At 45.7% G+C, this 26148-nt stretch overlaps 1 protein-coding gene across 4 annotated transcripts; it reads left to right on the top strand.

The window, feature by feature from the left end:
- The first annotated feature begins 55 nt into the window (after window positions 1–55).
- On the top strand, window positions 56–26069 carry DYNLT2B (dynein light chain Tctex-type 2B). Of its 4 annotated transcripts, XM_045387267.3 has the most exons (6): window positions 495–716; window positions 1369–1502; window positions 12168–12237; window positions 17505–17561; window positions 22628–22691; window positions 25914–26069. In XM_045387267.3, exons 1-6 carry the CDS (start codon window positions 583–585, stop codon window positions 25959–25961), a joined length of 507 nt encoding a protein of 168 aa, XP_045243202.2. In that variant the 5' UTR covers window positions 495–582; the 3' UTR covers window positions 25962–26069. The 4 variants fall into 4 exon arrangements, with proteins under 4 accessions (XP_045243206.1, XP_005545320.1, XP_045243202.2 ...); XM_045387271.3 differs by lacking the exons at window positions 495–716; window positions 17505–17561 and adding an exon at window positions 56–215 and having other exon boundaries at window positions 25919–26069; XM_005545263.4 differs by lacking the exons at window positions 495–716; window positions 17505–17561 and adding an exon at window positions 56–215.
- The last annotated feature ends 79 nt before the right edge of the window (window positions 26070–26148 follow it).

Raw genomic sequence — 26148 nt, 5'->3', positions numbered from 1 at the left:
CAGCCAGGCCGGAAGGCGGCCCTGTTGCCCTGGAGACGCTTTCCCAGCTGCAGATACCCGCCAGGCCTTCGTCGCGAGCGACGCCCGGACCGAGAAGCCCCGGCCATGGCCACGTCCACCGGGGTGTCCTTCTTGGTGGGCGACGGGGTGCCCGAGGCTGAGAAGAACTCGGAGCCGGAGAACACCTATATTCTGCGGCCTGTTTTCCAGCAGAGGCGGGTAGAGGACGGGCTGTGGCGGGGCGACCTCGAGCGCGCTGGTCTGAGGGGCGGAGCTCGCCTGGGACCTGGGCCACGGAAGGAGCGCGGGGGACGCGCGGGGTCTGCGGGGCGGGGGGCGCGAGGCGGGAGGGCGGCCCCGCTCTGACGTCCGGACGGCCCTCCCGCCGCAGGGGACCCCACCCGCGGCCACAGTGTTGGGGCGCCGGGCGCGTCTTAGGGTGGCGCCGCGGGAATGGTTGGCCCTGGGAAACCCAGGATGGCGTCCCGAGTAAGGAGATGGGTGGAATAGGGGCAGGAGGCCATCGCGTGGGATGCCGTTCAGCCGTGATTCGAGGGTTACCGTGTGCGCACGGGTGCCAGGATGGGCTCCCTCCCGGCGCGGGAGCTGCATGTGTGCAAAGTCCTACCAGGCGGGATCCGGAGGCCCTTAGACCACCGCACGGAGACCTTCCCGGGATTAAGGCTCACGGGCCAGAGCAGAGGGCACTCAGCTGGGTCTGTAACGTCACTCACTTTACACACTCACGGACACAGATTTAAAAACACGATCCAGTCTCCTCTGTTGTTTGAAACCGGATTGCTGAATCTGATGCTTGGCAAATATGGAAACCAGGAGTTTTGATTATAATGTGATACAAATTTCTTTGTTTATTTTTATTCTCTTGGTAACTCACAGAAAAAGTGATACAAATTTCATACAGAAATTTTCCCTTGGGTAGAATGAACACAGAAAAAGATATGCTTAGTTATCTTGGGAAAAGGTTCTGAATACTCAGAATGCCATTCTGCCGTATTTTTTATTTTATTTATTTTATTTTATTTTGTGAAAGTGTGCAGAACAAGATTGACAACAAATATATATTTTGTTTTGAGGGAGAGGGGAGTATGAGAAGCTCATTACTGGATGTATTGAGTTGCCTAATAAACTTCCAGATGGAGCATCAGTTGGAATGTGTTGAAGTTCAGTGCAGGTCCAGGTTGAAGATACATATGTGGCCTATGATTTGTCTTAATTTGTTTATATTTTATAATAAAAAATATCAAAAAGGATTAAGTGGTACTAATGACAGATGGGAGAAGTTGAGGTGTGAAGGTAAGCTGGGGTTTTGGAGTCACCGACTAGATGTTCACAGATTTTTCCATTCAGGTTCAGACCCTCTGTGGTGAAAGACTGTATCCATGCTGTGCTCAAGGAGGAACTGGCAAATGCTCAATATTCTCCAGAAGAAATGCCTCAGCTCACAAAACATTTATCAGAAAACATTAAAGATAAATTAAAAGGTAATCATGCTGATAACTGGAAATGACTCATTCTCTTCAAAGACTCAGTGTTACCCATTTGCCCCCTTGTCCATCTTTAAACAAAGGACATTGGGGCCAGGTATGGTGGCTGGCACCTGTAAACCCAACGCTTTAGCATGCCAAGGCAGGAAGATTGCGTGAGTTCTGGAGTTCAACACCAGCCTGGGCAACATGGTGAGACCTCATGTCGTTTGTTTGTTTGTTTGTTTTTTTTTTGAGACAGAGTTTCACTCTTGTTGCCCAGGCTGGAGTGTAATGGTGCGTTCTCAGCTCACTGCAACCTCTGCCTCCCGGGTTCTAGCGATTCTCCTGTCTCAGCCTCCCGAGTAGCCGGGATTACAGGCATGCGCCACCACGCCTGACTAATTTTGTATATTTAGGAGAGACGGGGTTTTTCCATGTTGGTCAGGCTGGTCTCGAACTCCCGACCTCAGGTGATCCACCCGCCTCGGCCTCCCAAAGTGCTGGGATTACAGACGTGAGCCACTACACCTGGCCGACCTCATGTCTATTAAAAAGCAAAATAAAGGCTGCGCGGTGGCTCACACCTGTAATCCCAGCACTTTGGGAGGCTGAGGCGGGTGGATCACGAGGTCAGGAGACCGAGACCATTCTGGGTTAACACGGTGAAACCCCATCTCTACTAAAAGTACAAAAAATAGCTGGGTGTGGTGGCGGGCGCCTGTAGTCCCAGCTACTTGGGAGGCCGAGGCAGGAGAATCACCTGAACGTGGGAGGTGGAGGTTGCAGTGAGCTGAGATTGTGCCACTGCACTCCAGCCTGGGTGAGGGAGCGAGACTCTGTCTCAAAAAAAAAAAAAAGCAAAATTAAAAAAATTAAACATCTCTATTAAAAATAAAAACTTAAATAGAATGTTAGCTGTGGGCCGGGCGCGGTGGCTCAAGCCTGTAATCCAAGCACTTTGGGAGGCCGAGACGGGCGGATCACGAGGTCAGGAGATCGAGACCATCCTGGCTAACACAATGAAACCCCATCTCCACTAAAAATACAAAAAAATTAGCCGGGCGTGGTGGCGGCGCCTGTAGTCCCAGCTACTCGGGAGGCTGAGGCAGGAGAATGGCGGGAACCCGGGAGGCGGAGCTTGCAGTGAGCCGAGATCCCGCCACTGCACTCCAGCCTGGGCGACAGAGCGAGACTCCGCCTCAAAAAAAAAAAAAAAAAAAAAAAAAAAAAAAAAAAAGAATGTTAGCTGTGGATTCTATCAAATACAACTTCTTCTGTGTCTTGTCTTCTCTAATTATTTGGTGACTTTTACTCATGTAAGTTTTTACAGATGGTGAGAAAGAGTGAAGATGTGGAATAAAACATTACAGGGAACCACTGTCCAAAAAATCTTAGTATTCAGAAAGGCCAGAAAGTACAGGGACGCCTTTCCCCTTATTTCTTGGTTGTTTCTTCCCCCAAGCTGTCAGTTCCTCAGCCTGGCATTTAGTACCCGCAGTCCATCTCTCCTCCCTCATCCTTAACTACTTCCCTTACTCAGCCCTCCACTACCCGCAGTCCATCCCTCCTCCCTCATCCTTAACTACGTCCCTTACTCAGCCCTCCACCCTACCAAACTACATCTGTAGAGCATATTTTGTGCTTTTCCTACCCTGTTCTCTTTGTCTCTCTGTCTGTTTTGTTTCGTTTTTGAAATAGGGTCTTGCTTTTTTGCCCAGGGTGGAGTGCAGTGGCGTGAACATGGGTCACTGCAGCCTTGACCTCCTGGCTCAAGTGATCCTCCCCTCTTGGCCTCCCAAGTAGCTGGGTCTACAGGCTTGTGCCACCATGCTTAGCTAATTTTTTAAGTTTTAAATTGTTTGTAGAGATGGTGTCTCGCCTGTGCCCTGGCTGATCTTGAGCTCCTGGCCGCAAGTGATTCTCCCACCTCGGCCTCCCAACGTGCTGGAATGACAGGCGTGAGCCACTGCACCTGGTCTCTCTTGTTAATGATGTTACGCCATCTGAAAAGTTCTTTTTTTTTAAAATCTTTTTGAGACAGAGTCTCACTCTGTTGCCCAGGCTGGAGTGCAGTGTTGTGATCTCAGCTCACTGCAACCTCCTCCTCCTGGGCTCAAGTGATCCTCCTGCCTCAGCCTCCCAAGCAGCTGGAATTTCAAGCATGCGCCACCACACGTGGCTAATTTTGTATTTTTAGTAGAGACAAGGTTTCACCATGTTGGCCAGGCTGGTCTTGAACTCCTGACCCTCAAGAGTTCAGCATGCCTTGGCCTCCCAACGTGCTGGGATTACAGGTGTGAGCCACCGTGCCTGTCCTATTTCTATCTGCTCTTCTTGGAAGACACCATTTTTTGAAGGGAAGGAATATCTTCATAAAAGTAATACATGCTCATTGTAATAAACCTAGACCATACAAAAAAGTATCCATAAAGTATTTTTTTGAGATGGGAGTTTTGCTCTTGTTGCCCAGGCTGGAGTGCAGTGGCGTGATCTCAGCTCAGTGCAAACTCCATCTCCCAGGTTCAAGTGATTCTCCTGACTCATCGTCCAGAGTAGCTGGTATTACAGGCATGTGCCACCACGCCCGGCTAATTTTTGTATTTTTAGTAGAGACGGGGTTTCTCCTTGTTGGTCAGGCTGATCTCGAACTCCCGACCTCAGGTGATCCATCCACCTCGGCCTCCCAAAGTGCTGGGATTACAGACATGAGCCACTGCGCCTGGGCCCTTAAAGTTTTAAAATATTAACCAAAGGCAGTTACTATTTAATATTTGTGTTTGGGCCGGGCGCGGTGGCTCAAGCCTGTAATCCCAGCACTTTGGGCGGCCGAGACGGGCGGATCACAAGGTCAGGAGATCGAGACCATCCTGGCTAACACGGTGAAACCCCGTCTCTACTAAAAAATACAAAAACCTAGCCGGGCGAGGTGGTGGGCGTCTGTAGTCCCAGCTACTCGGGAGGCTGAGGCAGGAGAATGGCGTGAACCCGGGAGGCGGAGCTTGCAGTGAGCTGAGATCCGGCCACTGCACTCCAGTCTGGGCGACAAAGCGAGACTCTGTCTCAACAACAACAACAACAAAATACATATATATATATATATTTGTGTTTACTGTTTTTTCTGAATTTGTTTTAAGTTTTAGAAATTAAAAAATACAGAAAAGTACAAAGAAGAAAATAGCAATCCTGTGTATTTCCATCACCCAGAATTAACTGCTGTTAGTATATTAGCATTTTTGTTTTTAGACTTTTGAATGAAGGTTCATTGTTAAGATTTTTTGCAAAAAATGGTACACATTCATTATACAAAATTTAAACACTAGAAAAATAAAATGAGAAAAATCACCTGAATGCCACCACCAATAAACAATCATTAATATTGGTCAGGCACAGTGGCTCATGCCTATAATTCCAGTACTTTTGGAGGCCGAGGCGGGCAGATCTCTTGAGCCCAGGAGTTCAAGACTGTCCTGGCCAACATGGCAAAATCCTGTCTCTTACAAAAAATACAAAAATTAGCCAGGCTGCTGGTGTGCACCTGTAGTCCCAGCTACTTGGGTGGCTAAGGTGTAAGGATCACCTGAGCCCAGGGACAGAGATTGCAGTGAGCCAAGATCATGCCACTGTGCTATAACCTGGGCGACAGAGTGAGACTCTGTCTCCAAAAAAAAAAAACTAGGCGAACATTACAACAGACTTCTTTTCTACATTTTATATATATATATGGACAAATGACAATGGGATATTGTAGACCTGTTTCCCATAGTCATATCATATTCATTCTGTAACTGGATCAGTTTTCTCCTGTTTAGTCCCTTGACCATGTCATTTTCATGGTTGAGTTCTTGATTTCTTTTCTTTTTTTGAGACAGAGTCTTTCTCTGTCACTCAGGCTGGAGGGCAGTGGTGTGACTTCAGATCACTGCAGCCTCGGCCTCCCGGGCTCAAGCGATTCTCCTGCCTCAGCCTCTGAAGTAGCTGGGAAGAGTTCTTTATTTCAGCTCTTAGATGATGAGATCTTGTCGTAAGTTGTTTTTAGAAAGGACTCCGAAATGCTGTCTTCCCTGGGTTCTTTCGTGTTTGAGAGCGCCTGCCTTTTGCCTTTAAAGTAGAATATACTATGGGCCAGGCGCGGTGGCTCATGCTGGTAATCCCGGTGCTTTGGGAGGCGGAGCTAGGCGGATCACCTGAGGTCAGGAGTTTGAGACCAGCCTGGCCAACATGCTGAAACCTTGTCTCTACTAAAAATACAAAAATTAGCCGGGCATGGTAGTGGGCACCTGTAATCCCAGCTCCTTGGGAGGCTGAGGCAGGAGAATCACTTGAACCTGGGAGGCAGAGTCTGCAGTGAGCCAAGATAGTGCCACTGTACTCCAGCCTGGCAACAGAGCGAGACTCCATCCCCCGCCTCCCCCCGCAAAAAGTAGAATATACTTTGGATAAATATATATATATATGTATATATATATATATTTTTTTTTTTTTGAGACGGAGTCTCACTCTGTCCCCCTTGCTGGAGTGCAGTGGCCGGATCTCAGCTCACTGCAAGCTCTGCCTCCCGGGTTCACGCCATTCTCCTGCCTCAGCCTCCCGAGTAGCTGGGACTACAGGCGCCCGCCACCTCGCCCGGCTAGTTTTTTTGTATTTTTTAGTAGAGACGGGGTTTCACTGTGTTAGCCAGGATGGTCTCGATCTCCTGACCTCGTGATCCACCCGTCTCGGCCTCCCAAAGTGCTGGGATTACAGGCTTGAGCCACCGCGCCTGGCCGGATAAATATATTTTTGAGGTAATAATTTGTTTTCTTGACTCTTGTGCTTCATTGCCTTCTGACATTCAGTGGTAACTTGTCTGTCAAGAAATCTGAGCCCAGCTTGATGTTCTCTGCTTAAGGAATCCTCACCTTTGGCTGGACATGGTGGCTCACGCCTATATTCCCAGCACTTTGGGAGGCCTAGATGGTTGGGTTACCTGAGGTCAGGAGTTTTAGACCACCCTGAACAATATGGTGAAACTCCGTCACTACTAAAAATACAAAATTTAGTGGCCAGTCGTGGTGGCTCACACCTGTAATCCCAGCACTTAGGGAGGCCGAGGCGGGTGGATCACCTGAGGTGGGGAGTTTGAGACCAGCCTGACCAACATGGAGAAACCCTGTCTCTACTAAAGATACAAAATTAGCCGGGCATAGTGGTGCATGCCTGTAATCCCAGGCTGAGACAATAGAATCGCTTGAACCCAGGAGGCAGAGGTTGCAGTGAGCCGAGATCACGCCATTGCACTTAAGCCTGGCCAACAAGGGTGAAACTCTGTCTCAAAAAAATGAAACAAAACAAAAATTATCCGGGTGTGCTGGTCTCAAACTCCTGACCTCAGGTGACCCACCCGTCTCAGCATCCCAAAATGCTGGGATTTCTTGGGAGGCTGAGACAGGAGAATTGCTTGAACTTGGGAGGTGAAGGAGGTTGCAGTGAGCCAGGATCATGCCACTGCACTCCAGCCTGGGCGACAGAGCGAGCCTCTGTCTCAGTAAATAAATAAATAATAAATAAATAAAGAATCCTCATCTTCACCTTTATGCTCAGTAGCTTTTCTAAAGATTCTGACTTTCTAATGAGTGTTTTATAACTTTCAATCTGCAGACTTTATTCTTTCCACATAAAGGAAATTTCCTTACATCTCTGAATATGTTTCCTGTTCCACTTGTTACTTCCTTGTCTTCAGGACACCAAATATTGTTAGGTTAAGCCATCTTTGCCTTCTATATTTATTAGTTTTTCTTTGCCATAATTTCTTTTTTCTTTCTTTCTTTTTTTTCGAGACAGGGTCTCACTCTGTCCGCCAGGCTGGAATGCAGTGGTGCAGTCTTGGCTCACTGCAGCCTCAAGCAGTCCTCCCATCTCCACCTCCCGAGTAGCTGGGACTACAGGCGCCGCCACCACGCCTGGCTAATTTTTGTATTTTTTGTAGAGACGGGGTTTTGCCATATTGCCCAGACTTCTTCCTTTTCTATTGCCATTTACTCATGATTTTCTTAAACCAGTAATTGTTTTCATTTGTGTCTTTTTTCTTGCCATTTGAATTTATTGGTTCTGGAATGATCTTTTCTGGGTGTTCTGTTTGTTCCCCAGGGCCGTGGTCTTTCTTTTCATCTGTTTATGTTGCTTAATAACCTGACTGAGGCCGGGCGCGGTGCCTCACGCCTGTAATCCCAGCACTTCGGGAGGCCAAGGCGGGCGGATCGCCTGAGCTCAGGAGTTCGAGAACCACCCTGGGCAACATGGTGTAACTTTGACTCTACTAAAAGACAAAAAATTAGCCAGGTGTGGTGGTGCACCCCTGTAGTCCCAGCTACTTGGGAGACTGAGGCAGGAGAATTGCTTGAACCCAGAAGGTGGAGGTTGCAGTGAATTGAGATCGCATCGCTGCAGTCCAGCCTGGGCGACTTAGGGAGATCCTGTCTCCAAAAAAGCAAAAACGAAACAAAACAGGCCAGGTGAGGTGGCTCATACCTGTAATCCCAGCACTTTAGGAGGCCAAGGTGGGTGGGTCACTTGAGGTCAGGAGTTCGAGACCAGCCTGGGCAACATAGTGAAACCCTGTCTCTACTAAAATACAAAATTTAGCTGGGCGTGGTGGTGTGTGCCTGTAATCCCAGCTACTTGGGAGGCTGAGGCACGAGAATCGCTTGAATCTGGGAGGTAGAGGTTGCAGTGAGCCGAGAACTCGCCATTGCGCTCCAGCCTGGGCGACAAGAGCAAAACTCTGTCTCCAAAAAAAAAAAAAAAAAAAATCCATAACCTGATTGAGTTCTTGTTTCACTGAGTTTATAAGCTTACATTGTTCTAGTATTGTGAAGTAAATGTGAGGAATAACTCTTTGTTCGTTGATTTGTAGTATTTTCTAGGTTGATTTTTTTCTTTCTTTTATTTTTTTTTTGACGAAGTTTCGGTCTGTTTCCCAGGCTGGTGTGCAATGGTGCGATCTTGACTCAGTGCAACCTCCGGCTCCCGGGTTCAAGCGATTCTCCTGCCTCAGCCTCCCAAGTAGCTGGGATTACAGGCCTGCACCACCATGCCCCGCTAATGTTGTACTTTTAGTAGAGATGGAGTTTCTCCAGGTTGATCACCGTGCCCAGTCAAATTTTTTCTGTTACACAACTCCCTCCCTCCCTTCCTTCCACTTGAAGTTTCTTTCTTTTCTTAAATATTTTTTGAAAAATTATTTTGTGGACCGGGTGCGATAGCTCATGCCTGTAATCCCAGCACTTTGGGAGGCTGAGGCAGATGGATCACCTGAGGTCGGGAGTTTGAGACCAGCATGACCAACATGGAGAAACCCCATCTCTACTAAAAATACAAAATTAACTGGGTGTGGTGGTGCATGCCTGTAATCCTAGCTACTCGGGAGGCTGAGGCAGGAGAATTGCTTGAACCCGGGAGGCGGAGTTTGCGGTGAGCTAAGATCGCGCTATTGCACTTCAGCCTGGGCAACAAGAGTGAAACTCTGTCTCAAAAAAAAAAAAAAGTTTTGTGGAGATGGTGGTCTTGTCATGCTGCCTAGGCTGGTCTTGAACTCCTGGCCTCAAGAGATCCTCCTACCTCAGCCTCCAAAAGTGCTGGGATTACAGACGTGAGCCACGGCACCCAGCAGTAGCTTGTTCTTCTTTGTTACTCTTTTGTTTTTGCGACTGCATCTTTGTTTATTGCCATTTGGCTGCATTTCATTTTGTGGTGGCCATACATCATAATTGCTCTGATACGATGTGGGGATTTTTCATTGCTCTGATATGATGGGGGAGATTTTTAATTGCTCTGATATGAATGGGGGGATTTTTAATTGCTGTGATATGAATGGGGGGATTTTTAATTGCTGTGATATGATGGGGGGATTTTTAATTGCTGTGATATGATGGGGGGATTTTTAATTGCTGTGATATGATGTGGGGATTTTTAATTGCTGTGATATGATGTGGGGATTTTTCATTGCTCTGATATGATGTGGGGATTTTTCATTGCTCTGATATGATGTGGGGATTTTTCATTGCTCTGATATGATGTGGGGATTTTTAATTGCTCTGATATGATGTGGGGATTTTTCATTGCTCTGATATGATGGGGGGGATTTTTAATTGCTGTGATATGATGGGGGATTTTTAATTGCTGTGATATGATGGGGGGATTTTTAATTGCTCTGATATGATGGGGGGGATTTTTCATTGCTCTGATATGATGGGGGGATTTTTCATTGCTCTGATATGATGTGGGGATTTTTCATTGCTCTGATATGATGGGGGGGATTTTTAATTGCTGTGATATGATGGGGGGATTTTTAATTGTTGTGATATGATGGGGGGATTTTTAATTGCTCTGATATGATGGGGGGTATTTTTAATTGCTGTGATATGATGGGGGGATTTTTAATTGCTCTGATATGATGTGGGGATTTTTAATTGCTCTGATATGATGGGGGGGATTTTTAATTGCTCTGATATGATGGGGGTATTTTTAATTGCTGTGATATGATGTGGGGGATTTTTAATTGCTCTGATATGATGGGGGGATTTTTAATTGCTGTGATATGATGTGGGTTTTTTTTTAAGTTCCTCTCCCCACCATATCTGAGACTCAGATTTTCCCCTCAGAACTGTGATTTAAGGGTTGGGTATTTATTATTCTAGACACATTTCTGTAGGATTCGGAATTGGTGAGAGAAAGGAGGAAGCTCCGCTGAGTTGTGTGCAGTGTTTTTCAAAAACTACTTGGACTCTGTCTTTTAGGATTTTGTTAAACACTCTGTATTAGGCTCATGCCCCACATGGGAGATCGCTGTAGTCTTCAGATGGTCCAGTTTACAATGGAATCTTGGAACCTGTATGTTCATCAGAGAGAGCTGGCTCTGTTTTAGCTTCGCTTATTTCACTTTTTTTTTTTTTTTGTTTAAAAAAACTTTCCACTATTCCTTGGTCAAAAAAGTAGAAAGATTTAAAAATGCCCATTCTGTTTTTTTCTCTTCAGAGTTGCTGTTAGTGATAATTTTCAGGATTTTGCTGCTTTAGAATGTAGTTTCTGGGGTAAACAGCTACATGGTGCTGGATCACCTCATTTTGCTCTGGAATCTTCATTTTTTTTCTTGTCTGTCTGACCGAACAGCTTACAGTTTTCTGGCGATCCCATGCCTTCCTGCTGTGCACGCGCCCCTCTGTCTCAGGCCTGCAGAGAGATGGGGCTGACCCTTCCTGCTGTGCACGCGCCCCTCCGTCTCAGGCCTGCAGAGAGATGGGGCTGACCCTTCCTGCTGTGCATGCGCCCCTCCGTCTGAGGCGTGCGGAGAGATGGGGCTGACCTGGTTCCCTCTCACTCAAGGCTCAGCTTATTGGCCGGCCACATCCTCCAAGAAGTCTTCTCCAGTGATTTCTTGCCACTGCCCAGGCAGAGGAACTGCCCCCACTGGCTCTGTGTTCCTGGTGTACATCATGCATGCCACTCCTTGAATTATAAGCATATTGCATTCTCAATTTATTTTTCTATTTCCTTTTCTTTTTCTTTCTTCTTTTTGGAGGTGGAGTTTTGCCCTTGTCGCCCAGACTGGAGAGCAGTGGTGCGATCTTGGCTCACTGCAACCTCTGCCTCCCAGGTTCAAGAAATTCTTCTGCCTCAGCCTCCCAAGTAGCTGGGATTACAGGCACCTGCCACCATGCCTGGCTAATGTTTATATTTTTTAATGGAGACAGGGTTTAACCACGTTGGCCAGGCTGGTCTCAAACTCCTGGCCTCAGGTGATCCACCAGCCTCGGCCTCCGAGAGTGCTGAGATTACAGGCGTGAGCCACCGTGCCGGGCCTATTTTTCTATTGTCCTTTGAGTTCTTTACTACTGTGAGTTCTTTAAGGCGAGAAAAACGTCGTCTTTATTTCTCTGTCTTGAAGGTTCAGCTCAGTAGCTGACTTACAGCAGGGAAAGGAAGGAGGGAGGTTTATTGAGGGACTAGTATGGTTCAGCTCAGTAGCTGATTTACAGTAGGGGAAAAAGGAAGGAAGGAGGTTTATTGAGGGACTAGTATTTAACAGCACTGTTCAGATGCTTTAGATTACTATATCTGGTCAGGCGCAGTGGCTCATGCCTGTAATCCCAGCACTTTGGGAGGCCAAGGTGAGTGGATCACCTGAGGTCAGGAGTTCGAGACCAGCCTGGGCAACATGGTGAAACGCCTTTTCTACTAAAAATACAAAAATTAGCCGGGTGTGGTGGCGCATACCTGTAGTCCCAGCTACTGAGGAGGCTGAGGTAGGAGAATCACTTGAACCCGGGAGACAGAGGTTGCGGTGAGCCGAGATCTCGCCACTGCACTCCAGCCTGGGCAACAGAGCGAGAATCCATCTCAAAAAAATAAATACAAAGATACTACTATATCTTATCTAACCTTGTAACAACCCTGGGAGGTAGGTACTGATATTCCCGTTTAATGAGGGGACTTAAACTGGAAAGTTAAATCACTTTCTAAGGTTATACACCTGGTGAGTTACAGTTAGGGTCTGTCTTCATGTCTTCCTGACTCCCAGGCTTACCATCATATTCATTAAGTACTTGTGGATTGAATGTTTTTGTCCATTTCTAGGCAAAGTTGTCTTCAATAAGTAATTTTACTACATATTTGCTTATAAACAACCTTATTTTTTCTTTCTAGAAATGGGATTTGACCGATACAAAATGGTGGTGCAAGTAGTGATTGGAGAACAAAGAGGTGAAGGAGTATTGTGAGTAGCTGGATTTTTCCTTCTTGTTTTATTCATCTATATTACGAGGTATCTGTCCTTTTGACAATTCAGTAAGAGTGTCTTTATAAGAGTGAGGGGGGCCTGGTGCGGTGGGTCACACCTGTAATCCCAGCACTTTGGGAGGCTGAGGCGGGCGGATCACCTGAGGTCAGGAGTTCAAGACCAGCCTGGCCAACATGGTGAAACCCCGTCTTTACTAAAAATACAAAAATTAGCTGGGTGTGATGGCACACACCTGTAATCCCAGCTACTCAGGAGGCTGAGGCAAGAGAATTGCTTGAACCCAGGAGGCAGAGGTTGCAGTGAGCCAAGATCATGCCATTGCACTCCAGCCTGGGTGACAAAGTGAGACTCTGTCTCAAAAATACATAAGTAAAATATCTTTATTATCTCTAAAATATTGTCAGTCCTTAATATCATAAAATATGCCGTTATTGTTCAGATATCCTAGATTGCCTCATATATGTATATATACGTTTTCTTTCTTTTCTTTTTTTTTTTTGTTTAAAGAGACAGGGTCTCATTTTGTCACCCAGGCTGGTGTGCAGTGGCACTATCACAGCTCATTGTAGCCTTGGCCTCCTGGGCTCAAGTGATCCTCCCACCTCAGCCTCCTGAGTAGCTGGGACTGCAGATGTGCACCACCACACCTGGCTAATTTTCTATTTATTTTTTTGCAGAGATGGGTCACACTCTGTTGGCCAGTCTGGTCTTGAACTCCTGGGCTCAGGCAGTTCACCGGCCTTGGCCTCCTAAAATGGTGGAATTACAGGTTTGACCCAACATGCCAGACCTATTATTTTCTTTTTTACAATTTTTTCAAATTAAGATTCAAATAAGGTCTACACATTGCATTTGGTTAATATGTAAATTATGATTTTTTTTTTTTAAGACATAGGATCTTGCTGTATTGCCCAGGCTGGAGTGCAGTGGCTATTCACAGACGTGATCATAACACACTACAGACTAGAACTCCTTGGCTCAAGTGGGCCTCCCACCTCAGCCTGCCAGGTAGCTGGGACTATAGGTGCACACCATGGCATCTGGCTTTAAATTTACTTTAATCTGTCATTTTTGCTGCCTCATTTCTCTCTTTCCTCTTTTAATCCTGCCATTTAATTTTATTTTTATGACGGAGTCTTGCTTCCTCACCCAGGCTAGAGTGCAGTGGCATGATCTTGGCTCACTGCAACCTCTGCCTGCCAGGTTCAAGTGATTCTCCTGCCTCAGCCTCCCGAGTAGCTGGGATTACAGGTGCTCACCACCACGCCCGGGTAATTTTTGTATTTTTAGTAGAGATGGGGTTTCACCATGTTGACCAGGTTGGTCTCGAACCCCTGACCTCAGGTGATCCACCCACCTTGGCCTCCCAAAGTGCTGGGATTGCAGGTGTGAGCCACCATGCCCAGTCATTTATTTATTTATTTATTTATTTATTTATTTATTTATTTATTTTCCTGCCATTTATTTGTTGAAGAAATTGGTTTGTTTGTCCTGTAGAGTTTCCTATATTCTGGCATTTGCTGATTTATATACCTATGGTATTGTTTAGTATGTCTTCTATTTCCTGTACTTCTTGAAAATAAGTAGTTAGGTCTAGTCTTAATTAGCCATAGGTTTGAGGTTGGGGAAAGACTGTTTTCTGTCATCTTATTGCATCTTCTCAGGAGGTACAAAACAGCTGGTCATCTCTTTTTACCTGGTTAAGGTTGATCGTGGAGTTCAGATACTATCAGCTGGATCCATCTGTTATAAAGGCCGGGCATGGTGGCTCACACCTGTCATCCCAGCACTTTGGGAAGCTGAGACAGGAGGATCACTTGAGCCCAGAAGTTCCAGACCAGCCTGGGCAACACAGCAAAACCCTGTCTCTACAAAAAAATACAAAAATTAGCTGGGCATGGTGGCACACGCCTGTGGTCCCAGCTACTTGAGAGGCTGAGGTGGGAGGACGGCTTGAGGTCCTCAACCCGGGAGGGTTGAGACTGCAGTGAGCCGTGATTGTGCCACTGAACTCCAGCCTGGGTGACAGAGTGAGACCCTGCCTCAGATAGATAGATAGATAGGTAGGTAGGTAGGTAGATAAGTGATTACATTGTCTTCTAGTTTCCATTGTTTCTGTTCATAAGTCAGCTGTAAGTTTTATTATTCAATTGAAGATGATGTGTTCTCTCTAGCCACTATTACTTTCTTTATATTTATTCTGCTTGGAGCTCTCAGAGTCTCTTGAATCTATGGGTTGATTTTGTTTTGTTTTTGAGATGGAGTTTTGCTCTTGTCGCCCAGGCTGGAGTGCAGTGGTGCGATCTTGGCTCACTGCACGCTCTGCCTCCTGGTTTCAAGAGATTCTCCTTCCTCAGCCTCCCAAGTAGCTGGGATTATAGGTGCCCAGCACCATGCTTGGCCTTCCAAAGTCCTGGGATTACAGGTGTGAGCCACTGCACCCAACCAGGTTGATTTTTTTTTTATCAGTTTGGGAAAATTCTTAGCCATTGCCTTTGTTTAAAAAAAATAGTTTTTAGGCCGGGCGTGGTGGCTCACTCCTGTAATCCCAGCACTTTGGGAGGCCGAGGCGGGCGGATCACGAGGTCAGGAGATCGAGACCATCCTGGCTAACACAGTGAAACCCCATCTCTACTAAAAATACAAAAAATTAGCCAGGCATGTTGGTGGGTGCCTGTAGTCCCAGCTACTCGGGAGGCTGAGGCAGGAGAATGTCGTGAACCCGGGAGGCAGAGCTTGCAGTGAGTGGAGATGGCGCCACTGCACTCTAGCCTGGGCGACAGAGCGAGACTCTGTCTCAAAAAAAAAAAAAAATTGTTTTTGGCCATGTGCGGTGGCTCACACCAGTAATCCCAGCACTTTGGGAGACTGAGGTGGCTGGATCACTTGAGGTCAGGAGTTCGAGACCAGCCTGGCCAACCCGATGGTGAAACCCCATCTCTACTAAAATTACAAAAAATTAGCCGGGCGTGGTGGTGAGCACCTGTAACCCCAGCCACTTGGGAGGCTGAGGGAGGAGAATTGCTTGAACCTGGGAGGTGGAGGTTGCAGTGAGCTGAGATCACATCACTGCACTCCAGCCTGGGGAACAGAGTGAGACTCTGTCTCAAAAAAAAAAAATAAAAAAAAATAAAAAAATCAAGTTTTTATTTTAAAATAGTTTTAGATTTATAGAAAATTTGCAGAGTTTGCATGTACTCCACACCCAGTTTCCCCTATTACTATAAGAATGATAATTACGTTATTGAGACGGTTCTTGCTCTGTCACCCACGCTGGAGTGCAGTGGTGCCATCGTGGCTCACTGCAGCTTTGACCTCTTGGGCTTAACCAGTCCTCCTGCCTCGGCTTCCCAAAACACTGGGGTTACAGGCATGGTCTGCCGCACCTGGACTTCCTATTGTTAACATCTCCATCGAATGGAACATTTGTTAAAATGAATGAACCAATAGCAGTCCCTGTTGTTACCATCTACATAGTGTGGAACATTTGTTAAAATCAATGAACCAATGTTGATACAGTGTTATCAAATAAAACTTTGTTCTGATTTCTTTAGTTTTTTTCCTAACGTCCTTTTTCTGCTTTAGGATTCTGTCTAGGATGCCGCATTAAATGTCTCTTTAGGCTCTTCTTGGCTGTAACAGTTTCTCAGACTTTCTTGCTTTGCATCACCTTGACATTTTTGAGGAGCACTAGTTAGGTATTTTGTAGAATGTTCCTCCATTGGGATTTTTCTGCTGATGATTAGTCTGGGGTTACAGGTTTCTGGAAGGAAGATCACAGAGGTCAAATGCCATTCTCGTCATATCATATCAATGGTACATACTGTCAGCACGACATATCACTGTTCATGTGAACTTTGACTACCTGCCTGAGGTAGTGCTTTTCAGGTTTCATCACTGTAAAGTTACTCTTTCTATAACTGCGCAGTGGGTTCACCTTGCCCTCTGCCTAGACAGAGCGGATTCAGAGGAATCGCAATGGAGAAAGAGTAATTCACGCATTGGCCTCCCCAGCATTTGAGGAGCAGAGTTTTTAAAGACGGCTCGGTGGGTTGGGGGAGCCAGTGAGGGTCCGGCTTTGGCCCCTGAGAGCTTTCAGTGGATTCCTGTGTCCCACTGACTCTACTCTTGTGGGTTTCTTTGAGCACTTCCTTACTTTCTAGCACTATAAGAAGCTCCATTGTGTTCATTCCCTGCCCCAGCCCTAGAATTCAGCCGTTTCTCCAAGGAGCCCCTGTTCAGTGTGTTGGAGAATGGCATTAGAAATGAAGCTCGGGGCCCCAGCGGTGGCTGTTCTCTTTGAAAACACTGCTGCTGCTTCATCCACTCTGCTAGCTTTTTAGGACTTAGGTTACATGTGCGTTTGGTCTTTTCTCTGTATTCCATATGTCTCTTATGCTTTTTACTGATTTTTCTTTTTCCTGTCTGTGCTTCAGTTTATATATTTTTCTTTTTTGAGATGGAGTCTCGCTCTGTCACCCAGGCTGGAGTGCAGTGGTGTGGCCTCGGCTCATTGCAAGCTCTGCCTCCCGGGTTTAAGCGATTCTCGTGCTTCAGCCTCCCAAGTAGCTGAGACTATGGGCATGCGACACCATGCCCAGCTAAATTTTGTATTTTTAGTAGAGATGAGGTTTCACCATGTTAGCCAGGCTGGGCTTCTCAAAGTGCTGGGATTACAGGTGTGAGCCACTGCGCCCAGCCAATTCGTGTATTTTTCTATTGCTCCCCACTCTTTCTACATTTTAGTCATACTAGTTATTTTATTTTATTTTATTCTATTTTTGAGACAGTCTCAGTCTGTCGCCCAGGCTGGAGTGCAGTGGCGCCATCTCAGCTCACTGCAACCGCCACCTTCTGGGTTCAAGCAAGTCTCTTGCCTCAGCCTCCCAAGTAATTGGGATTACTGGTGCCCACCACCACACCCGGCTAACTTTTGTATTTTTAGTAGTGACAGGATTTCACCATGTTGACCAGGCTCATCTGAACTCCTGATCTCAAGTGATCCGCCCCCTTCAGCCTCCCAGAGTGTTGGGATTACAGGCGTGCGCCACGGCGCCCGGCCACAGCAGTGATTTGAAGGTTGTTTTATGCTTACTCTGGTGTCTGGGTCATGTGTGAGTTTGTTTCCCTTGTGTTTTTCTTGATAATCACGTAGATGACTTTGTCTCTTGGCGTGCCTAGTTTGAATCCTAGACATCGTTTAAAAGAACTGTAGACCTCCAGATGATATTATTTTCTTCCAGAAAGGATTTAACTCTTTCTTCTGCTGTGTGGGAAGAGTATTGGCTGCTTACCTTCAGGTACTGAGCTGAATAGAGGTTGGGTTACAGTTTGATCTTTTTAAAAAATTTTATTTTCTTGTGCCAGCTCATCTGAGAGTTGCGGTTTTAAAAAGTCCCTATCTTAAATTCATCATTTTTTTTTTGTTTTTTTTTCTTTCTTGATACAGAGTCTCAACTCTGTTGCTCAGGCTGGAGTGCAGTAGTGCGATCTCAGCTCACTGCAACCTCCGGCTCCTGGGCTGAAGTGATCCTCCTGCTTCAGCCTCCCGAGTAGCTGGGACCGTAGGCATGAGCCACCATGCCCAACTAATTTTTGTATGTTTTTGTAGAGATGGGGTTTCACCATGTTGCCCAGGCTGGTCTTGAAGTCCTTGGCTCAAGTGATTCTCCTGCCTCGGCCTCACCCTTGTTTCTTTCTTTCTTTTTTTTTTTTTGGAGAAAGAGTTTTGTTCTTGTTGCTCAGGCTAGAGTGCAATGCCACAATCTTGGTTCACCGCAACCTCAGCCTCCCGGGATCAAGTGATTCTCCTGCCTCCCCTTTCTGAGTAGCTGGGATTACAGGCGCGCACCACCAAGCCAGGCTAATTTCTGTATTTTCAGTAGAGATGGGGTTTCACCATGTTGGCCAGGCTGGTCTCGAACTCCTGACCTCAGGTGGTCCACCCGCTTTGGCCTCCCAAACTGCTGGGATTACAGGCATGAGCCACTGTGCCTGGCCCCCTTGTTTCTTAATTGTAGCCCTCCAAGTCTTTCAACCAAGAACCTCGAGTGCTCATTTGGCCTCTACAGGCCTCTACCTCCAACAGGTACTGACTTTCAGAGCTTGTCTCCTCAGCATAAAACTTTGCTCTTCATATCATAGGCTTTTTCCTTAGTGTACTAGTTTCCTGTTGCTGCTGTAACAAATTATCACAAACCCAGTGCTTAAAATGGCACAAATATATTATTTTACAGTTCTGGAGGTCAGAAATCCAAAATGGGTTTCATTGAACTGAAATGAAGATGTCAGCAGGGCTGCATTCCTTCTGGAGGCTCTAATAGAGAATCCATTTCCTTGTCTGTTCCAGTTAGAGGCCCCTGAACTCCTCAGCCCACAAGCCGTTCCCTTGTCTGTTCCAGTTAGAGGCCCCTGAACTCCTTAGCCCACAAGCCGTTTCCTCCAATTTCAAAGCCAACAGCATCTTCAACTCTCTGACTCTGACTTTTGTAAGGACCCTTGTGATTTAACTGGACCCACCTGAATAATCCAGGATAACCCCATTTCAAGACCTTAATTTAATCAAACATCTGCAAAGCCCTTTTTGCCATGTAACATAACATAGGCACAGGTTATGGGGGTTGGGACATAGACATACCTGGAGGACTATTATATTGGTCAGGACACTTAGCTTTTTAGGTTCCTACTTACAGTTTCCGGAGTCTTGCACTGTCGCCCAGGCTGGAGTGCAGTGGTTCGATCTCCGCTCACTGCAGGCTCCGCCTCCCGGGTTCCCGCCATTCTCCTGCCTCAGCCTCCTGAGTAGCTGGGACTACAGGCGCCGCCACCACGCCCGGCTAATTTTTTGTAGTTTTAGTAGAGACGGGATTTCACCGTGTTAGCCGGGATTGTCTCGATCTCCTGACCTCGTGATCTGCCCGCCTCGGCCTCCCAAAATGTTGGGATTACAGGCGTGAGCCACCGCGCCCAGCCTGAATTCAGCATGTCTTGAAAAGAAAACCTACCATGTGATAGGCTTAGTTCTACTTTTTCCTTTTTTATGGGATCTTCTTCCCTCCAGACTCTCATTTTACCTCCTTAGCTTTGTTAAGACTGCTGACTTGGCTGGGCACAGCAACTCACTCCTGTAATCCTACCACTTTCGGAAGGCCAAGGCGGGCAGATTGCCTGAGCTCAGGAGTTGGAAACCAGCCTGGGCAATATGGTGAAACCCTGTCTTTACCAAAAATACAAAAAATTAGGGCCAAGCATGGTGGCTCATGCATGTAATCCCAGCACTTTGGGAGGCCTAGGTGGGTGGATCCCTTGAGGTCAAGAGTTTGAGACCAGCCTGCCCAACATGGTGAAACCCCATCTCTGCTAAAAATACAAAAATTAACTGGGCGTGGTGGCGGGCTGCTGTAATCCCAGCTACTTGGGACCTGGGGTAGGAGAATCACTTCAACCCGGGAGGTGATAGTTGCCGTGAGCCAAGATTGCGCCACTGCACTCCAGCCTGGGTGACAGAGTGAAACTCCATCTCAAAAAAAAAAAAAAAAAAAAAAAGCCAGGCATGGTGCTGCATGCCTGTAATCCCAGCTATTTGGGAGGCTGAGACATGAGAATTGCTTGAATCAGGGAGGCGGAGGTTGCAGTGAGCCGAGATCGTGCTGCTGCACTCCAGCCTGGGCCACAGAGCAAGACTCTGTCTTAAAGTAAAATTAATAAAAAATTTTAAAAAGTAAAGACCGCCAACTCTCCTACTAGTTTAATTTTCCCTCAGTAATTGGTTCTCTGCCTAGGCAAGGTCCAGATTCTCAGCCCTGTGCCCTGAATTGGGAAATCCCCCAGGAAAAAAGTCTGTGGCAGAATATCAGCAAATCCCCCAGGAAAAAGTCTGCGGCAGAATATCAGCAAATCCCCCAGGAAAAAGTCCGCGGCAGAATATCAGCTTACCTCCTACAGTTCACCTCTTTCTGGAATTTTGGCTGCTCTAGGCCTGTTTGCTTTGGCAGCTCTCTGATTCATTTTATCCAGCTTTTCTTACTGTTCTTGGTGGGAGCATTGCCTGCTACAACCTGTACCATTATGCCTCTTCCAAGTCACACCTGTAATCCCAGCACTTTGGGAGGCTGAGGCGGGCCAATTGCTTGAGCTCAGGAGTTTGAGACCAGCCTGGCCAACATGGTGAAACCCTGTCTCTTCAAAAAATACAAAAATTAGCCAGGCGTGTGTGTGGTGCACGTGTGTAATCCCAGCTACTCGGAAGGCTGAGGCAGGAGAATCACTTGAACCTGGGAGGTGAAGGTTGTGGTAAGCCGAGATTGTGCCACTGCACTCCAGCCTGGTTGACAGAGTGGGACTCCCTCTCAAAAAATTAAAATAGAAATAGAAATAGAAGTAAATAAAAGAATTGGGGTCTCACTATTTTGTATTTTTGTCTCACAAACAAAACAAAACAACTCTCGTGTTGTGTGCTTGATTCTGCTTCTTGTCATGTCTTCTCACAAGTCTTTTAAAATTAAGCGATTCTTGGCCAAGAAACAAATGCCAAATCGTCCCATTCTCCAGTGGATCTGGACGAAAACTGGTAATAAAATGAGGCACAACTGGAAAGGAGACATTGCCGAAAAGCCAAGCTGCGTCTGTAAGGAGCTGCACATGAGCTGGCTGGCACATGTATGCACGCTGTGTCAGGGTCACGGCCATCTTACCATCGCAAGCTGAAAATGTCACCACCGTCTGGACAGTTGGACGTGTTTTATTGGGAATATATTTTTTCTCTTTGTTTATATGCCCTGCGATAGTAGGCTGGGTTCAGTAATGAATATGTGAGGCCTTTTGTTTCAGGAAAAGAAAGAACCGATATAATATAAGGTATATATATATCTTTCTCTGTAGGTATGGGTTGTGAACTGCCTGGGTTCAAAGGCAAGCTTTGTCACCTAGTTGTATGACCTTGTGCACTTAATTTCTCTAATCCTCAGTTTTCACATTCACTAAATGGGTATAATTATATAGTACCTCATAGGATTCAGTGAGTTAATACACGTAAAACACTTAGACTAGTGAATGGCACAAACTGAGTGCTCAATAAGTGTTTGCATGATAAATCATACACATAGTTTAGTAGAAATGTAAAACATTTGTAATTATTTTTTTCACTTAACATTATTATTATTTATTATTATTTTTTGAGACAGAGTCTCACTCTGTCGCCAAGGCTGGAGTGCAGTGGCACGATCTCAGCTCACTGCAACCTCCACCTCCTGGGTTCAAGCGATTCTCCTGCCTCAGCCTCCCGAGTAGCTGGGATTACAGGCGTGTGCCACGACGCCCAGCCAACTTTTGTATTTTTAGTAGAGATGGGATTTCATCATGTGGCAGGCTGGTCTCAAACTCCCAGCCTCAGGTGATCCACCCACCTCAGCCTCCCAAACTGCTGGGATTACAGGTGTGAGCCACTGCGCCCGGCCTATTTTTTTCACTCAGCATTATATTGTGAATAGCTTTTCATGTTCTTGGAATTTGTTTTTTTAAGAGCCAGGGTCCTGCTGTGTCTCCCAGGCTGGAGTGCAGTGGCTGTTCACAGGTGTGATCATCACATACTACAGCCCTGGGCTCCAATGATACTTCCTGCTTCAGCCTCCTGAGTAGCTGGGACTACAGGGACACATCACTGTGTCTTGCAAAACTTTTCTTTAAGGTCTACTTAGAATTTCGTTGCCAGAAAACATCATTATTTCTTTTTTTCTTCTCTTTAAAATTCTCTCGGATCCTGAGAAATACCATAATTTCATTTACCAATCCAGTCCTACTGGGCATTTAAGTTGTTTCGATTTTTAATTGGCTTTTATTTTGACTAATTTTTTTTCTTATCCAAGAATTACAGAGAGGAGAATATCCAGTTTCGAGGGAGTTTAGCATTCTGTAGAGATATTTCTGGAGTTATAATTAGTTAGAAGACTGAATTCTAGTTCAGAGTTTGCTCCTTTTTCTGGGACTCTATAAAATGAACAGGTTGGACTAAATCTGTTGGGCTCTTTCTGTGCCTTCCTTGTCCTGTTATTGTGCAGGAGCTGAGCTCATTAAAAGTCACACACAAATCTCTAGTATTGATCCTTATAACCATTAGGCAGGGCCTGAGGCTGTCAGAGTCCCTGGCTGATCACCTCTAGTCGCAAGCAGCTTCATCTGACTCCGGTTTCTCTAGCTGACCCAGTATACTTTCTGGTACGAGCACAGTATTCTGTGGGCACCAACCTGGGAAAGGTTTGGAAGTACAGATCTGTGAGAGTGGACTAAGGAACACTTTTGCTCATGGCAGATATGTGTCGTTTAGGTCCTTGTTGGATTGTTGGTAATTCTTCATTCTTGGATTTTTTAGCATGGCTTCTCGCTGTTTCTGGGATGCTGACACTGACAACTATACTCATGATGTTTTCATGAATGTAAGTGTATTTGGAGACCTCTTTTCCCTTTCTAAGGACGTGGGTGCTGCAAGTCAAACTCCTCACTATTGATTAGGATGGAAAGACGCTGCAGTCTTAGTCATTCATCTTTGACTTCTGGATGAAATGATTTGACTGTTAGTTTTTGTGTTACTAAAGCCGAAACCTAGCGTGCTGCTTATAGGCAAGGAAACTTGCATGTTTACGTATGACATAATTTTTCATGGTTTGAATTTGTGAATAGCATATTCTTTAGTTAGCATATTATTTAAAATTATTTTTAGCCACTCCTCCATAAATCACTGTGTTCTAAAACTCAATCCTGATAATCCTTATTAAAGTAATAATTTATAACTAAAACTTTAAAATCACTTATTTGTTCATTCGAACAAATCACGCTTTGCTAAGTTGCAAACAAATTTGGATGGCAGGGATTCCATGAGCAAAGGTGATTTTTCTTTTAGTAACAAAATTTATTACTTTATCTTAAAGTCATTTATTAAAATTAAGCAAAAATAAAGAGGAATCTTTAAAAGGAGGTTTCAGGCCGGGTGCAGTGGCTCATGTCTATAATCCCAGCACTTTGGGAGGCCAAGGAGGTCAGGAGTTCGAGACCAGCTTGGCCAACATGGTGAAAGCCTGTCTCTACTAAAAATATAAAACTTTGCCGAGCGTGGTAGTGGGCGCCTGTAATCCCAGCTACTCAGGAGACTGAGGCAGGAGAATCGCTTGAACCCCGGAGGCGGAGGTTGCAGTGAGCCGAGATTGTGCCACTGTACTCCAGCCCGGAGACGGAGGGGGACTCCATCTCAAAAAAAAAAAGAGAGTTTTTTTTTTTCTTTGCTTCTCGGAGTTAAAACTGCATCTTTTTTGTTTGTTTCTTTGTTTTGATAGAGTCTTGCTCTGTCGCCCAGGCTGGAGAGTGGTGGCACCATCACGGCTCACTGCAACCTCTGCCTCCCAGGTTCAAGCAATTCTCCTGCCTCAGCCTCCTGAGTACCTGGGACTACCGGTGCATGCCACCATGCTTGGCTAATTTTTGTATTTTTTAGTAGAGACAAGGTTTCACTATTTGGTCAGGCTGGTCTCCAACTCCTGACCTCAGGTGATCTGCCTGCTTTGGCCTCCCAGAGTGCTGGGATTACAGGCGTGAGCCACCGGGCCCGGCCAAAAAATGCATCTTTAGATGATACAATTCATTCATTCAGCAAATAGTTCTGAGCTCCTATTATGTGTCAGCTTCTGCACTGGAGGGGCTAGGGATAATGATGAATAAGGCAGGAACGATTTCTGCCTATTGACATCCAGTGGGGGCCACTTAATATTCAAATGAACAATATGTAATAAAGAACTTTAGGCCGGATGTGGTGGCTCACATCTGTAATCCCAGCACTCTGGGAGGCTGAGGCAGGCGGATCACCTGAGGTCAGGAGTTTAAGACCAGCCTGGCCAACATGCTGAAACCCCATCTCTACTAAAAATATAAAAACTAGCTGGGCGTGGTGGCGGGCACCTGTAATTCCAGCTACTTGGGAGGCTGAGGCAGGAGAATTGCTTGAACTCAGAGGGTGGAGGTTGCAGTGAGCCAGGATCGTACCACTGCACTCCAGCCTGGGCAACAGAGCAGGACTCTGTCTCAAAAAAAAAAAAAAAAAAAAGCACTTTTTTTGGGAGATTCCAGGAAACATTAGTAGAGACAGAGGAAATGAGAGAGGAGGGCAAATCATGTGCCATTGAGCAGAAAACTGCTGTGGATAACAGGGCTCAGTCCTGTTGGAGAACTCTGGGTGGTGCTGTAGGACAGGGCCACTCACAGGGGGGTGCACAAACCAGCACCACCAGGGCCACTCACAGGGGGGTGCACAAACCAACACCACCAGGGCCACTCACGGGGGTGCACAAACCAACACCACTCTGTGACCTGTTTGTTACAGGTCCATGATGAGGTAAGCACATACATTGAGTATAAGGGTTGGTGTAGAAAATCTTATAGCAATTTGACGAAGTAATCTTTTGTGCAATGAATCTAAGAAAAAAAACTGGGGCTGTATTTTGTATGTTCTTTTTTTCCATTTCATGTTCTGAGTTATCTATTTTTATTGCATTTTACAAAAGCATCCTTCCATGAGAGACTGGAAGTTAAAAACAAAGCAGGTCCTTTATCACAGCACTGTTGTAGAACACAGTTCAGAGTTATCCACCCAAGGAGCCAGGGAGCTGGGCTAAACCAAAGAATTTTGCTTTTGGTTAATCATCAGGTAGTTGAGTTGGAATTGTTTTAACCCCATCATTACCAGGCTGGAGGTGAGGTTAGTGGTTCAGGAATTGCTGAGGCAGGTGGAAATCTTGTAAGAAGTGCCTAAAAAGTGTTTTAAGCAATTTGAGCTCTGGAAAGCATTTTGTGATTCTGAACTAAAAGATGGACGAATAAATTTTATCAATTAAGAACAAACACCCAGAGACTTTCTCTTATCCAGAATTTATGACAAGGTCCTGTTGTTCTTATTATCAGTGGTACTTATAACATAGTTTCTTGGGATGAGTAATTTTACTCATCAGTTTACTCCAAGAAACTCAAAGCATTTCATACATTATGTCTGCGATAAATCAGGAAATATGTGAATAATTATTTTATGAATATGTATTACTTAAAGTTCATTAGTTCACATTTTATTTCTACATTCAGAAAATCTAATTCTTTACCCATCCTAACCTTTTAGCAAGCAATTTTGTAGTTACCCTCAGGCAAGCAATAGCATAGCTATACTCTGGAAACCCTTCACTTCTTGAAGAAGGAAAAAGTCTTCCTGATTGAAAATTGGTGGCTGAGCGAGGTGGCTCATGCCTGTGATCCCAGCACTTTGGGAGACCAATGTGGGTGGATTGCTTGATCCCAGGAGTTCAAAACCAGCCTGGGCAACATAGCGAGACCTCATCTTTACAAAAAATACACAAAATTAGCCCGATGTGGTGGCATGCCCCTGTGGTCCTAGCTACTCTGAAGGCTGAGTTAGGATTGCTTGAGCCCAGGAGGTCAAGGCTGCAGTGAGCCAAGATCACTGCACTGCAGCCTGGGTGATAGAGTGACACCCTGTCTCAGAAAAGAAAAAAAAATGGAAAGATCTGAGATGGTGTTAGTTTCGATTGCCTGTGCTGCTCTCATTCCCTCTTGAGTACTAACATTCTGGATGTGTGTGTGTGTGTGTTGTATTTGTTTTTTAGGACAGTTTGTTCTGCGTTGTAGCAGCATTTGGCTGTTTCTACTACTGAGTGAATCTTTGAAAAGCTGGGAAAAGACATGACCATGAAGAAATCTGAACTTTTTAATATTGTTAAATATCTTGACAAAATAAAGATGTTACTAGTTTGACAACTGAATCTGTTGTGTTTTAGGCCTTATATTTTTAATGTTTTGATTTTGTTATCCTATGTCTTTCCCTTTCCCTTTCCTTTTCTT

This window comes from Macaca fascicularis, chromosome 2 (assembly GCF_037993035.2).
Source record: "Macaca fascicularis isolate 582-1 chromosome 2, T2T-MFA8v1.1".
NCBI lineage: Eukaryota > Metazoa > Chordata > Mammalia > Primates > Cercopithecidae > Macaca > Macaca fascicularis.
Note: the sequence above shows the minus strand (reverse complement) of the source record. Positions and strands in the feature narration are given on the sequence as shown.

What these genes read in the sequence shown, in the direction of transcription:
- DYNLT2B (XM_045387267.3), top strand. Translation starts at nt 583, where the DNA reads ATGGGCTCCCTCCCGGCGCGGGAGCTGCATGTGTGCAAAGTCCTACCA. An exon ending in AGCAGAGGGCACTCAGCTGG is followed by an intron (nt 717 to 1,368) that starts GTCTGTAACGTC and finishes TTTTCCATTCAG; the next exon opens with GTTCAGACCCTCTGTGGTGA. An exon ending in CAAAGAGGTGAAGGAGTATT is followed by an intron (nt 12,238 to 17,504) that starts GTGAGTAGCTGG and finishes ATTTTCTTCCAG; the next exon opens with AAAGGATTTAACTCTTTCTT.